At 35.9% G+C, this 16,319-nt stretch overlaps 1 protein-coding gene and 1 pseudogene across 5 annotated transcripts in view; both read left to right on the top strand.

Moving 5' to 3' along the window:
* The window catches only part of CSMD3 (CUB and Sushi multiple domains 3), a 1,174,595-nt gene that overhangs the window by 915,031 nt on the left and 243,245 nt on the right, over positions 1–16,319 (top strand). For all 5 annotated transcript variants that reach the window (XM_073229983.1, XM_073229982.1, XM_073229981.1 and 2 more), the window contains one exon: positions 680–874. In XM_073229983.1, the coding sequence (XP_073086084.1) occupies positions 680–874 (195 nt within the window). The remainder of the gene's footprint in view (positions 1–679; positions 875–16,319) is intronic.
* Positions 1,265–2,024, top strand: LOC108396151 (small ribosomal subunit protein mS31 pseudogene; annotated as a pseudogene).

The following is a 16,319-nucleotide window of genomic DNA, read 5'->3' as shown; positions in this document are numbered from 1 at the left end:
ACTTTGACATAGACTCTGTGTCCATAAAGATCATGGTTGGGATTTTATACTGTGTTGCTATTTTATAATGCACAGACCTCTGATAGAAATGTGTGAGATGACTAGAGGAGGTAGATTAAGAGAAATGGTTTTAGGATAGAGAAAAAGTATCTTTTACTTTCTCCCAGATATGAAATGTACTGAGCTTATTTCTAGGTTCAGTCACACGGAATGGGTATACATTATTTGGGGGAAGGTCTTTTAAATAAAGAAATGTTAAATAAAGAAATAAGTACTGATTGTTTTCTAATATAATCCATTCAAATTGCATATGCATGGATTATAACACATAATTTCTAATAAACTCTTAAACTATGTGTTTGACTATATAGTCTCATTAAATTTAGTAGTTTATATATTAGTATATTTATATTTTGTATATTTTATATAAGTATATTTAGTATTTATAATACTGATTTTAATGAGCAGACCAATGAAGAATTTTATTTTCTTACTAATCAGTAAGAATTAGCACAATGTCAGATATGGCTACGGCCCACTTTGTATTTTGAGCTCTCAAATAGAGGCAGAAAAGATGGTGGTTTCCCTTTCATTGAAAGAGAGAAATAAAGACATTTTAAAGGTTTCATAGAAAATGGTATTTTAAAACAATTCATTTTATATTGATACTCCTTTACAGCAAAACTCCGAGAGTCCTGCTTTGATCCAGGCAATATAATGAATGGCACCAGACTTGGGATGGATTATAAATTAGGGTCAACGGTCACATATTACTGTGATGCTGGCTATGTTCTTCAAGGTTATTCGACGCTCACCTGTATCATGGGAGACGATGGACGGCCTGGATGGAATAGAGCCTTGCCAAGTTGTCATGGTAAGAACCATTTTTTACTGACTTTTCATTATTACAGAGAATCAAGAAATGTTCAAAACCATTTCTATATTTTAAAAAAAGCAACCATTTAGCATATAATCCACAAGTGTAGTATGGCCAATGCAGAGATTTTATCAAGGATTTTTAAATTGGATTCAATAAAGAAGTGGTTTCAGTAAACTTTATATTCCCAGGTGTCTGTGAATGTGCAGGTTATAGTAGGTGAGCTCACTGAGAGCAGGATGTTACCTGTTCTGTATTCAGGACTTAGCAGAGTGCCTGAAAATATTAGGCACTCAGAAGTATCAGTGGAGTAAGTAAGGAACAAACACACTGAAACTGAAATTTCAACAAAAGTAGATAAATTCAATAACTTAAGTATTATCAGGAATGGGTGATAAATCTTCCACTGAAGTAGGAATATAGAAAATATATATTTCTGCTAAGAACTATGTTGTCTAAAATCATCAACCAAGTTGGAGCTGCTCAGACAGCTCCAGCAGCAGTAGGAAGACTCAAGGACATCAAGAAAGATGGAGAAAGACCTAAAATTAGTTTCAGCAGCATAATATCAGATATGAAATTTGCCAGATCTGCTAGTTACAGTCAGTACAAGAACAGCGCATCAGATTCAGTTTGATGAAGGATCTGACCATGATCAGAGCCAGGAGAAATCTGCTGATCTTAGAAAAAGTCTTAGACAAAATATATTCAAGGAAAAAAGACAACTTTTTTGAAATAAAGGCAGTCACCAAAGAGGCACCTTGAAACAGAGACATCACTTTCACTTAGGGTATAGAATTTGTTAGGCAGTGAGCTGTGATAAATGAACAGCCCATTCAGAGTGGTTTTGAAGACATGATCATGTGGATACAGGAGGGAAAACTGAGGGTCTCCAATTAACAATCAAGCAGGTTTTGATGATGATGGTTCAGAATTTCAGGAATATATATTTCTGGATAAATACCCGGAGGAGTTTCCAAAACAAAGACTGATTTGACAGTGTTGAATTGGTAACCTGGTGGCTTCTCCAAAAACCTGTATCTGAGTGTTAAACAGAAAGTCAAACACAGAGTGGTTTAGAAATTATTTTAATGAAAAATAGGACATTTTAAAAGACACTGACATAGAGTTCAATTGTAGACAGTGAAAATTTTATTTCAAGCTCTTGGAGATGGATATTGTAAGTAAATAAAATAATTTTATTAGAAAAAAATGCATGTTCAAAAATCATATGCTTGTAGGTCTGCTTTTGTTATGTAGCTGTATTCCTATTACGTTAATGTTTGTATGCAATTTAATCAGTAGTTTAAAACCTATACATGCTTATGTTACTCTTCAAGAAGATAGGTCAAAGAATCAATCTTCCCATGTTTTCTTCCATCTGCTACTTCTATAGCTTTTCTTCTTCCTTCCTAATTACAACCCTTTAGTAGAATTCGTGCCTCATATCGAAAATTACCGAGTATCATAATTCTTCCAAGTGGTAAAGATACCTCAAGACAAATGCTGGGCATAGAAGCCACAGGGCATAAATCTGCAAAGAAGTAAAAAGCTAACCTTTTCAAAGAATATTGCTTCTCTCTCACTTAACAACTTTACATTTCCCTGTATGGCCCCGGAAGATGACTGGTTAGCCAGAGATGGGTAAGATTCCTCAAGGGATGAACAACCTAAGACAGGCACAGTCGCAGGGGGGCCATCAAGTGAGAAGTTGGGGATCAACAGAGCTGAGGCTTAGAATCTCACCCCCCCTGTTCTGAGAGAAAGCTTCTGCATCCGTGAATGTTTTGTTGCCCTTGTCTAGCTTGGATTAACACTTAGTCTGCAGGCACAGACCTGATCATCTACATTTGCTCTCTTATAGCACTAAATTATGTTTTCTACCTTTATCTTGCATCTACCTACCACTTCAGCATTTTATTAAAAATAACAATAATAATAATAATAATAATAATAATAAGGGAGAAATGTGGGATTCACATATAAATCAAGTATAAAAAATCAAGTGAATAATCATATCTGACTTGATTGTTTATAGTTCATGATGCGTGATCAAAATCAAAAGTTTCTGTGATATGACTGCCCTTGCACTGTTCACCATGTAAGAACTTAATCACTATGTAAGAACTTGTTCACCATGTAAGAACTTGTTCGTTATGCTTCAGAAGATTGGAGACTGTTGTGAATTAGGCTTGGGGTTGATTAATTGTGCATTGAGTCCCCTATACAGAATTTTATTGTTATTAACAACCATTTGATCAATAAATATGAGAGATGCTGTCTCAAAAAAAAGTCTAAAAAATAAAATCCGCTAGTCCATATTTATTTATGAAAATGATGAAGTATCTCTTTAGAATGTACATTTCTACTAAAAGATGAGAATAAATTCATACCAATCTAAAATAGAAAAAAAAATCATATGCTTGTATATAACTCTATGAGGATAGAGATAGAGTGGAAAAATAAAAAACAGCTCAATAAGGAAAGAGAAACAATGATATCACTATGGAAAGCTACCACAGACTCCTTAGTCAATTGAATGTTCCTAATGCATTATACAAGTTGACATGGCGATGATATCATCTAGGGCAGATTTTCCAAACTATGGGGTCACCACCAGTGAGTCACAAAATCACCTCACTGGGTCATGACCAGCATTTTACAATTGATGTAAAATTGTATAAAATAAAGATGAATATATAAAAAGAAAACAAAGAAGAAAATTACAATTCAAAAAGCATAGTAAAGATAAATACTATTTTGTGGAACTTTTTGCAGTTGTATATACAGAGATAAATAAAATACAATAAATATACATATACCTGTGTGTGTGTGTGTGTGTGTGTGTGTGTGTGTGTGTGTGTGTATTTAGGTGTGTATTTGTATTTTGCAATGATATAAAGAGTATTTTTTACTATGAATTTCAGTAGAAAAAAAGCCAACAACATTGATCTGATGGTTAAAATTATAGATTTCTGGCATATTATATACATGGTAATTTTAGTTGTATAATGTTTTCCTGTATTAGAATTATGCTCACATGATTTCTGAGTGACAAAGTCATTTGACCTCTTCAATTATTCTAAAATGAGGATTACTGAAATTCTTCAAAATGTTAAATAATAAAGAAACGGTAGATACCTACTAAATGGTCACTCTGTTATTATCAGAACAGCTAGTTAATTCTTGACTTAATAGTTTCATTTGTCAGAAGATAAAGGGAATGAAAAGAGAAATAGTACTTTGGATTTAACTCTGCCAAGGAGAAAAGAAAAAGAATTGACAACATGGAAGTTTACAGAAAATTTTAATGATTGTAATATCTCAGCATTTAGACCCATACAAAGAATCTAAAGTGTATATAACTAGTAAAACATGTTTAAACTTAGAAAAGCAGTTTTCATAGTTTACTGTCATTAATCATTAAAAAATCATGGAAAATTTCCAAGAGCCATAGAAGAAATCACCAAAAATCCTAACAGAGAAAACTCAAAGGATACAGAAAACTATAGATCAACAGGATAGGTGTTAATTACTGAGATAAGTAATTTAATAGATGGTTTTCAATGACCTAGGTTAAAATAATGGAATTACCAGAGTACAAATCATTCTCTTAAGAATATGCCTGCCTAGAGTAATCCTGTTCTTTTCCAGTATGTATGTTGGTGGGCCATAAAAATGTTAATTTCATCATGTATTTGTATGCCATAATACATACAAATAAATCCTTCTGAACTAAAAATATTTCATGATATCAAAATTACCTAAGTGTATTTCATGTTGGTCAAATAGTTCTACGTACAGACAAAATGGAGGGAAAGGGAAGAATAGATCTGGGTTCAATTCTTATTACCATATCTGTTATTTGAGGCCTGCTGAGCCTTGATTTTTTTTTTTGGTATCATTAATCTACAGTTACATGAGGAACATTATGTTTACTAGACACCCCCCATCACAAAGGCCCCCAACATACCCCATAACAGTCTCTGTCCATCAGCGTAGTTAGATGCTATAGAGTCACTACTTGTCTTCCCTGTGTTGTACAGTTCTCCCTGTGCCCCCCCCATAATAAATGCTAATAATAATGATCCCTTTCTTCCCCCCGCTGCCTTATCCCTCCCTTTCCACCCATCCTCCCCAGTCCCTTTCTCTTTGGTAACTGTTAGTCCATTCTTGGGTTCTGTGAGTCTGCTGCTGTTTTGCTCCTTCAGTTTTTTCTTTGTTCTTATAACTCCACAGATGAGTGAAATCATTTGATACTTGTCTTTCTCTGCCTGGCTTATTTCACTGAGCATAATACCCTCTAGCTCCATCCATGTTGTTCCAAATGGTAGGACTTGTTTTCTTCTTATGGTTGAATAATATTCCATTGTGTATATGTACCACACCTTCTTTATCCATTCATCTACTGATGGACACTTAGGTTGCTTCCAATTCTTGGCTATTGTAAACAGTGCTGCGATAAACATAGGGGGTGCATCTATCTTTTTCAAACTGGGCTGCTGCATTATTAGGGTAAATTCCTAGGAGTGGAATTCCTGGGTCAAAAAGTATTTCTATTTTGAGCTTTTTGAGGAACCTCCATACTGCTTTTCACAATGGTTGAACTAATTTACATTCCCACCAGCAGTAAATTCCCCTTTCTCCACAACCTTGCCAACATCTATTGTTGTTTGTCTTTTGGATGGTGGTGATCCTTACAGGTGTGAGGTGATATCTCATTGTGGTTTTAATTTGCATTTCTCTGATGACTAGCGATGTGGAGCATCTTTTCATGTGTCTGATGGCCATCTGAATTTCTTCTTTAGAGAACTGTCTGTTCTGCTCCTCTGACCATTTTTTTATTGAATTATTTGCTTTTTGTTTGCTGAGGTGCATGAGCTCTTTATATATTTTGGATGTCAACCCTTTATCGGATCTGTCATTCATGAATATATTCTCCCATATTGTAGGATGTCTTTTTGTTCTATTGATGGTGTCCTTTGCTGTACAGAAGCTTTTCATCTTGATGTAGTCCCACTTGTTCATTTTTGCTTTTGTTTCCCTTGCCAGGGGACATATGTTCATGAAGAAGTTGTTCATGTTTATGTCCAAGAGATTTTTACCTTTGTTTTTTTCTAAAACTTTTATGGTTTCATGACTTACATTCAGGTCTTTGATCCATTTCTAATTTACTTTTGTGTATGGGGTTAAACAGTGATCCAGTTTCATTCTCTTACATGTAGCTGTCCAGTTTTGCCAACACCAGCTGTTGAAGAGGCTGTCATTTCCCCATTGTATGTCCATGTGAGCCTTGATTTTTTAATCTGAAAATCAAAACTGAATAATAATAATTCTAAAACTGGATAATGGTCATTCATTCAATAGATTATTATGAAGATTTAATTAACATAGCACATACAGAGGGCATAGAAAATACCTGGCAAATACTTGCATATTAATATATGTAATTTTTCACCACAGTGTTCCAAAAGTACCGTAGCAATGGAAAATATGCATTGCACTTTGCACTGTGTGTTATATTTTAGTTGAACTAGTACATTTCTGTCATTTTAATATTAATTAAGTCTAATTTGTTTATGTTATATGGAAACATATTCACTCACTCCAGGAAATAGCACAGAGTTCAGTATTTTTAAATTTCTTAAGAGATGATCATTTGTACCATTAAGTTGGATATTACTAGACTTTTAACCGTAATGCCAAAACAGTATGGAAATCAAGTGAAAGTTACTTAATGCATGCTTTAAGCTATTACAAACAAATTAAGATACATTTATTTAAGTATGAACACATCTGATAATGTCTAGTACAGTGGAGGAGGGAAAACTAAACTGTTTGAGAACTAGATATATTTAACTATAAAGATTTAAAACCAAAAAAGACTGGGTCAGCTATATGACCTCGTTCAAGTTATTCATTTTGTATATCTAAGCATGATGTAATATTGTATCATTTGTAAGGTTGTTGGGAGAAATATATTAAATAACATGTAAAGCATTTGGTTCTGTGGCTATTAACTGTCACAGTGAGCATAGCTTAAAACATTTTAGTTTCTTGATTGGGTTCACACATGTCTATTTGTTTTTCCTTTCAGTGATAATACAAAAATTCAAACTATATAGGATGGGCAGACTTTCATATTTAATAATCTAATACTTTAAAGACAAAATCGGTGTGCAAAGTATGTACAACAGCACTAGAAAGGTTTGCTGTTCATAAAGATAAATTCTTTTTAAGTGAGATAAACGTATGTTTTAATCAAAGTAAAATATGCATTGATAACTAAGAAAACAATGCAGCGTAACTTACTACTTGAAACAATTTAAAGCAATGGTCATCTGCCCTGCCCCCCTCTATTCTCCTATTCCTCAGTTGCCTCTTCTAGTAGTTTCTACTCCTCATTGCTCTGATGGCCTTCTCTTCTCTCTGACTGCAGAACATATGAAGCTGTTTCTTGATTTACCAACTCTAGAAAAGACCTGTTGATCTTCAGATATAAAAGATCAAAAGTTATGCCACGTCCAGTCCTATTCTTTAGTATTCCACAGTTATGTTATTTTTTACTATTCTGGTAATTTGCTTGATTGTATCTTAATTTGTTTATGCCTCTATTTCTAGTCTCATCAATGTTTGAGATTACTTGCTATTGTTCCTGCATTTCATGCTAAGTCTTACCCCACAGTAGGAATCCTGACTAAAACCTCTAAGAATATAGGCAGGAAATTTTAACTAGCTGGTAGGCTTTGCTTTAGAGTAAAAAAGTAGGGAGTTGACTATTAGATTGTGATAAATAAGTGCCAACATAAGGAAACATTTTTCCTTTTAATATAAAAGTCAAGCCCAACATAACCATAGTCTACAAACTCTTGAAACGCAACCATATTTTGCTTTTCCTTCTAATACTGGCTTAGTATCACCCTTGGGCTGCATATAACTTTGTAGCATGTAACATATTAATTTATACAAGCAGGTTTTTAGTAAATTATGTTTTTAACCTGAACTGAACCATACGAATTTAGTTTGTCTCTTTTAGAATATAGATTTTTATCATGGTTTAAGATTAAGTGTACATTTTTTTTTTACTTTTTTTTGAAGAACATTGTTTACTAGGCTCTCCCCTACCCCAAGTCCCCCGCACAAACCCCATTACAGTCACTGTCCATCAGCAGAGTAAGACGTTGTAGAATCACTACTTGTCTTCTCTGTGTTGCAAAGCCCTCCCCTTTCCCCCAACCCCCACATTATACATGCTAATCATAATACCCCCTTTCTTCTTCTCCGCCATTATCCCCCCCTACCCTCCCATTATCCCCAGTCTCTTTCCCTTTGGTAACTATTAGTCCATTCTTGGGTTCTGTGATTCTGCTGCTGTTTTGTTCCTTCAGTTTTTCTTTTGTTCTTATACTCCACAGATGAGTGAAATCATTTGGTATTTGTCTTTCTCCACTTGGCTTATTTCACTGAGCATAATACCCTCTAGCTCCATCCATGTTGTTGCAAATGGTAGGATTTGTTTTCTTCTTATGGCTGAATAATATTCCATTGTGTATATGTACCACATGTTCTTTATCCATTCATCTATGGATGGACACTTAGATTGCTTCCATTTCTTGGCTATTGTAAATAGTGCTGCAATAAACATAGGGGTGCATCTGTCTTTTTCAAACTGGAGTGCTGAATCCTTAGGGTAAATTCCTAGAAGTGGAATTCCTGGGTCAAATGGTAAGTCTATTTTGAGCATTCTGAGGAACCTCCATATTGCTTTCCACAATGGTTGAACTAATTTACATTGCCACCAGCAGTGTAGGAGGGTTCCCCTTTCTCTGCAACATTGCCAACATTTGTTGTTGTTTGGCTTTTGGATGGTGGGCATCCTTACTGGTGTAAGGTGGTATCTCATTGTGGTTTTAATTTGCATTTCTCTGATGACAAGCAATGTGGAGCAGCATCTTTTCATGTGTCTGTTGGCCATCTGAATTTCTTCTTTGGAGAACTGTCTGTTCAGCTCCTCTGCCCATTTTTTAATTGGATTATTTGCTTTTTTGTTTGTTGAGGAATGTCAGCTCTTAATATATTTTGGATGTCAAGCCTTTATCGGATCTGTCATTTAAGAAAATATTCTCCCATACTGTAGGGTACCTTTTTGTTCTACTGATGGTGTCCTTTGCTGTACAGAAGCTTTTCAGCTTGATATAGTCCCACTTGTTCATTTTTGCTTTTGTTTTTCTTGCCAGGGGAGATATATTCATGAAGAAGTCACTAATGTTCACATTAAACAGATTTTTGCCTGTGTTTTTTTCTAAGAGTTATATGGTTTCATGACTTACATTTAGGTCTTTGATCCATTTTGAATTTACTTTTGTGCATGGGGTCAGACAGTGATCCAGTTTCATTCTCTTACATATTGCTGTCCAGTTCTGCCAGCACCATCTGTTGAAGAGACTGTCATTTCCCCATTGTATGTCCATGGTTCCTTTATCGAATATTAATTGACCACATATGTTTGGGTTAATGTCTGGAGTCTCTATTCTGTTCCACTGGTCTGTGGCTCTGTTCTTGTGCCAGTACCAAATTGTCTTGATTACTATGGCTTCGTAGTAGAGCTTGAAGTTGGGGAGTGAGATCCCTGCCACTTTATTCTTCTTTCTCAGGATTGCTGTGGCTATTCGGGGTCTTTGGTGTTTCCATAGGAATTTTTGAACTATTTGTTCCAGTTCGTTGAAGAATGTTGTTGGTAATTTGATAGGGATTGCATGAAATCTGTATATTGCTTTGGGCAGGATGGCCATTTTGACGATATTAATTCTTCCTAGCCAAGAGCATGGGATGAGTTTCCATTTGTTAGTGTCCTCTTTAACTTCTCTTGAGAGTGTCTTATAGTTTTCAGGGTATAGGTCTTTCACTCCTTTGGTTAGGTTTATTCCTAGGTATTTTATTCTTTTTGATGCAATTGTGAATGGAATTATTTTCCTGATTTCTCTTTTTATTGGCTCATTGTTAGTGTATAGGAAAGGCATAGATTTCTGTGTGTTAGTTTTGTATCCTGCTACTTTGCTGTATTACGATATCAGTTCTAGTAGTTTTGGAGTGGAATCTTTAGGGTTTTTTATGTACAATATCATGTCATCTGCAAATAGTGACAGTCTAACTTCTTCTTTACCAATCTGGATTCCTTGTATTTCTTTGTTTTGTCTAATTGCCGTGGCTAGGACCTCCAGTACTATGTTAAATAACAGTGGGGAGAGTGGGCATTCCTATCTTGTTCCCAATCTCAGAGGAAAAGCTTTCAGCTCCTCACTGTTAAGTATGATGTTGGCTGTGGGATTATTGTTTACGGCCTTTATTATGTTGAGGTACTTGCCCTCTATACCCATTTTGCTCAAAGTTTTTATCTTGAATGGATGTGGAATTTTCTCGAATGCTTTTTCAGCATCTATGGAGATGATCATGTGGTTTTTGTCTTTCTTTTTGTTGATGTGGTGGATGATGTTGATGGATTTTCCAATGTTGTACCATCCTTGCATCCCTGGGATGAATCCCACTTGGTCGTGGTGTATGATCCTTTTGATACATTTTTTAATTCCGTTTGCTAATATTTTATTGAGTATTTTTGCATCTACGTTCATCAGGGATATTGGTCTGTAATTTTCTTTTTTGGTGGGTTCTTTGCCTGGTTTTGGTATTAGGGTGATATTGGCTTCATAGAATGAGTTTGGGAGTATTCCCTCCTCTTCTATTTTTTGGAAAACTTTAAGGAGAATGGGTATTATATCTTCTCTGTATGTCTGATAAAATTCTGAGGTAAATCGGTCTGGCCCAGGGTTTTTTTCTTGGGTAGTTTTTTGATTACTGCTTCAATTTCTTTGCTGGTAATTGATTTGTTTAGATTTTGTGTTTCTTCCTTGGTCAGTCTTGGAAGTTTTTATTTTTCTAGGAAGTTGTCCATTTCTTCTAGTTTGTCCAGCTTCTTAGCATATAGGTTTTCATAGTAGTCTCTAATAATTCTTTGTATTTCTGTTGGGTCCATCATGATGTTTCCTTTCTCATTTCTGATTCTGTTGATGTGTGCTGATTCTCTTTTTCTCTTAATAAGTCTGGCTAAAGGCTTATCTATTTTGTTTATTTTCTTAAAGAACCAGCTCTTGGTTTCATTGATTTTTTCTATTGTTTTATTCTTCTCAATTTTGTTTATTTCTTCTCTGCTCTTTATTATGTTCCTCCTTCTGCTGACCTTAGGCCTCATTTGTTCTTCTTTTCCCAATTTTGATAACTGTGACATTACACTATTCATTTGGGTTTGTTCTTCCTTCTTTAAATATGCCTGGATTGCTATATACTTTCCTCTTAAGACTGCTTTCACTGTGTCCCACAGAAGTTGGGGCTTTGTGTTGTTGTCATTTATTTCCATATATTGCTGGATCTCCATTTTAATTTGGTCGTTGATCCATTGACTATTTAGAAGCGTGTTGTTAAGCCTCCATGTGTATGTGAGCCTTTTTGCTTTCTTTGTACAATTTATTTCTAGTTTTACACCTTTGTGGTTTGAAAAGTTGGTTGGTAGGATTTCAATCTTTTTGAATTTACTGAGGCTCTTTTTGTGGCCTAGTATGTGGTCTATTCTGGAGAATGTTCCATGTGCACTTGAGAAGAATGTGTATCCTGTTGCTTTTGAATGTAGAGTTCTGTAGATGTCTATTAGGTACATCTGTTCTAGTGTGTTGTTCAGTGCCTCTGTATCCTTACTTATTTTCTGTCTGGTGGATCTGTCCTTTGGAGTGAACAGTGTGTTAAAGTCTCCTAGAATGAATGTATTGAATTCTATTTCCTCCTTTAGTTCTGTAGTATTTGTTTCACATATGCTGTTGCAACTGTGTTGGGTGCATATATATTTAGAATGGTTATATCCTCTTGTTGGACTGAGCCCTTTATCATTATGTAGTGTCCTTCTTTATCTCTTGTTCCTTTCTTTCTTTTGAAGTCTATTTTGTCTGATATTAGTATTGCAACCCCTGCTTTCTTCTCGCTGTTGTTTGCCTGAAATATGTTTTTCCATCCCTTAACTTTTAGTGTGTGCATGTCTTTAGGTTTGAGGTGAGTCTCTTGTAAGCAGCATATAGATGTGTCTTATTTCTTTATCCATTCAGTGACTCTATGTCTTTTGATTGGTGCATTTAGTTCATTTACATTTAGGGTGATTATCGATAGGTATGTACTTATTGCCATTTCAGGCTTTAGATTCGTGGTTACCAAAGTTTTCAGGTTCCTTTCCTTACTGTCTAAGAATCTAACTTATCTCACTTAGTATGCTGTTTCAAACACTATCTAAAATTTCTTTTCTATTTCTCTTCCTTTTTCTTCCTCCTTCATTCTTTATATATTAGGTATCAGATTCTATACTTTTTGTCTATCCCTGGTTTGGCTTTGGGTATAGTCAATTTAATTTTGCATTTTGCCTCACAATCAGCTGCTCCACCCTCCCTACCATGGTTTTACTACCTCTGGTGACAGCTATCCAACCCTAGGAACACTTCCATCTATAGCCGTCCCTCCAAAATAGACTGCAGAGATGGTTTGTGGGAGGTAAACTCTCTCAGCTTTTACTTATCTGGGAATTGTTTAATCCCTCCTTCAAATTTAAATGATAATCTCGCAGGATAAAGTAATCTTGGTTCCAGGCTCTTCTGCTTCATGGCATTAAGTACATCATGCCACTCCCTTCTGGCCTGTAAGGTTTCTGCTGAGAAGTCTGTTGTTAGTCTGATGGGCTTTCCTTTGTATGTGATCTTATTTCTGCCTCTGGCTGCTTTTAACAGTCTGTCTTTATCTTTGATCTTTCCCATTTTAATTACTATGTGTCTCCCTGTTGTCTTCCTTGGGTCCCTTGTGTAGGGGGATCTGTGGATCTCCATGGCCTGAGAGTCTATCTCCTTCCTCAGATTGGGGAAGTTTAAAGCAACCACCTCCTCAAAGACACTTTCTATCCCTTTTACTCTCTCTTCTTCTTCTGGTATCCCTATAATGCGAATGTTGTTCCACTTGGATTGGTCTCACAGTTCTCTCAATATTCTTTCATTTTTAGAGATCCTTTTTTTCTCTCTGTGCCTCAGCTTCTTTGTATTCCTCTTCTCTAGTTTCCATTTCATTTACTGTCTCCTCCACTGTATCCAACCTGTGTTTAATACCCTCCATCGTGTTCTTTAATGATTGGATCTCTGACCTGAATTCATTCCTGAGTTCTTGGATGTCTTTCTGTACCTCCATTATGATGTTGATGATTTTTATTTTGAACTCCTTTTCAGGAAGAGTCACGAGGTCCATATCATTTAAATCTTTCTCAGGAGTTGTATTAACAATTTTGCTCTGGACAAGGTTCCTTTGGCATTTCATGTTTGTATATGGTGCCCTCTAGTGTCCAGAAGCTCTATTCTGGAGCTGCCGAGCCCCTGAAGCAATGTCGTGGGTCGCAGGGGACCGGTGCTGGTGCCTGGGGTAGGAAAGAGCTGTTCCCCACCTCCTAGCTGCTGTGCCTGTCTCCACTGCCTGAGCCAGTGGGCCAGGCACACAGATATGTTTTTGTCCCAGAGCAGCCAGATATGGATCCCTGGTTTTCACAAGCAGCTGGAATACCAGTCTCCCCAGGAACTCTGCCTGTATTAACTTTCCAACCCAGTAGTCATGCGAGTCTCATGAAAGCACCATGAAATGTAGGTTTTTGCTCCCAGCGCAGATCTCTGGAGCTAGGTATTCAGCTTTCCCAAGCCTTCCACTCCCTTCCTGCTCAGTTTCTCTTCCTCCTGCTGGTGAGCTGGCTTGGGGGAGGGTCTTGGGTCCCGCAGAGCGACAGCTCCGGTACGTTACCCCGTTCGGTGAGGTATACTCATTTGAAATACAACTTTGTGAAGAATATAAATACCCTAATAGATAAAGTCAATGTTAACTCAGTTCTTTTGAAAATCAGCAACTCCATCACAGATACCTGTAAGTCTGTCCAGAGAGCTAAACATAAGTATGTTGTGGTAGACATCCAATAGTCATCTGGCACCAAACAAACAAAAACAGGTCATTTTGTAATTTCAGTTTTCCAACTTTAGAGTTATCTCTCAATAGTAACCTAAAATAATCTATATTTAATTAAATTGTATTGTTTGAGTATATGAAGATGTACATAACTGAAAATTTATTCCAGATCTTCTGCATAAATATATGATTTGCCTCCGGCTAATTCCTCATTTCAAATGCCTTTGAGGTTTATAGTAATTTTGAGGTGTGAAGCAAGTCTAGAGCCCCATTCTATTACAAATGCTTATAGAAATTATCTAGTCTACTATACAGAACATTCAGCATTTGGTGCCATTTAAATATGTGATATAATTAAAGCATGTAGATAAGAGATTCATAAAACAAAGGCCTAGTGGTAAAGTATTTCTGAGTACCATCAACTCTCCGCCTTTCATCAGCTACACGTAGAAATTTTATTCATGAATATAATATACAGACTATATGTAAGAACCATGCTACAAGGAATGTATTTTGTATTGAAAAAAGGTAGTAATGAGATAAACCCAAAACATGTTTCATTTTCATATGATGGTGGAAGAGAATTATTTGAAAGAAACAAAAAGGGAAAAGCTGATGTTATGGAGCACCTGCTATTTTCCAGGCTCTCTTAGGTACATTATCGCTCCAGTTGGCCTCCTGCATGCTAGTCTAGAGGATCATTAACATTGCTATAAATAAATCCCTGCTGCTATGGATTCTCAAGCATACTATGTAGAACCGCCCATGTAAAGAGCAATTTGATTGCAAATCAATGCCTGTAATTCAGAGCGTATTTTCTTGTGACCACTGCCTCAGAGCTCATATTTAAATCACTTTTATTTTCCCTGCCTTTGGCATCTCAATCACTACACCATGTCTCCACGTGGGTGGTCACATGGCCTCTCATTGTACTAAGGTCCCCCATTCTCCACTACTATATAGTTGTATTTAAAGTCAGATTTCAAACATGCCTTCCTAATGTGTTGCCAGTATTTTTCAGAAAAACAGGAAAAAAAATTTACTTATGCAGAAAGTTGAATCAACCCAGTAATTCTCTCCTTATGGATGAAGAAAGTAAAGTATGTAACAATAATTATTAAGTCTAAGTCATGATCAGAGTCAACTTGTTGCTAAGGAATGGTACTAAGGTAGTAAGACAAGAGGTCTCAGGATAGCCAAGTCTTCTGTCGAGGCAACAGAAATCTTTCTAACAAAGTTCAGTCCACAAAACCTAAAAGAGAAAGAAAGCAGTTGTATTACTGAATAAGTACATACAGAATGTAATGCACATTGCAGACAGTCTGTGAAAGATACTACAAAGACCAGATAAAAATCTCACACAAATTTATAAAGAACAAAGAACACTTCTTTTAACTTGAGAGACAAATTGATATACCTTGTCTTTTGTATACCTTCTGACTATATACTTTGTAAGAACTCTGAGTTAATTTAAAAAGTGTGTGTTTACAGTTCCCAAAGTCAGAAAGCTGGCAGGCTTGTACTTTAAAATCAAAAGGTTGGGCCTATTATGTTTCAAAGAGACTCCCTATAAGAGGAAAGGGGGAACTGTTCCTTCCCTTGCCTTTATTGAATACAGAAAATTTCATTTTACACCTGTGCTTCAACCAATGAACTACTCAGTCTATGATTCCTAAGGGAAATAAATGCATAAAAGAAGACGATATGGAACTCTTATGTGCAACAGGGTAGGTATTTGGTTCAAAATCCTGAAACACAAATCTAGTGAGTTAGGTTGAAACCCATGGGAGAGTTAATGAGTAGAAGTGAACCATATTTAGGCTATAGTTCTAAAAAATTTCAAGCTTAAGCAAACCCTAATACTGGGTGTTTGCCCTAAGGTCCAAGTCTGAGCTTTAGGACTTTTCTGATTCAGGGAAGAATTGGTCTGCCCTTTCAGAAAAAGACACAAAGGAGCAGGAAAGAAAGGGTCATCCAATACAATCAATATTTTCCAGACCTTCTTGGGCCAAAGTAAAAATCCCTAAGCCAAGCTCCGTTAAGGTAACAAAGAGACCAAAAAAAAAAGGTGGTTTGAGAGAAATCTAATTAGAATAGGGTTTCTTTCTTTTCACTACAAGTGAAGACTGCATTTTAAAGACACAATGGTGTTTTCAAATCCAGTAAGCAGTGATTTCAGGATGTAAACAGCTGTGAGCTGGAGAATAGGGTTTCTTTCGTGTGTGTGTGCACTGTGACGAATCCTATGGTCCTTAGAATCATTTATTTTTAACTGTATAAAATAAAGTACAGACTTGAAAGATTAACCAATTATACTGAAATGTTATCAAAATACTTAAAATCTGTAACTAAAATAACAGTTTTGATGTAATAAATTTTTGCTTCTTAATGCTTTAAATTTATAATGGTTCTAACAAGTTTA

This window comes from Manis javanica, chromosome 2 (genome assembly GCF_040802235.1).
Source record: "Manis javanica isolate MJ-LG chromosome 2, MJ_LKY, whole genome shotgun sequence".
NCBI classification, from domain to species: Eukaryota; Metazoa; Chordata; class Mammalia; order Pholidota; family Manidae; genus Manis; species Manis javanica.
Note: the sequence above shows the minus strand (reverse complement) of the source record. Positions and strands in the feature narration are given on the sequence as shown.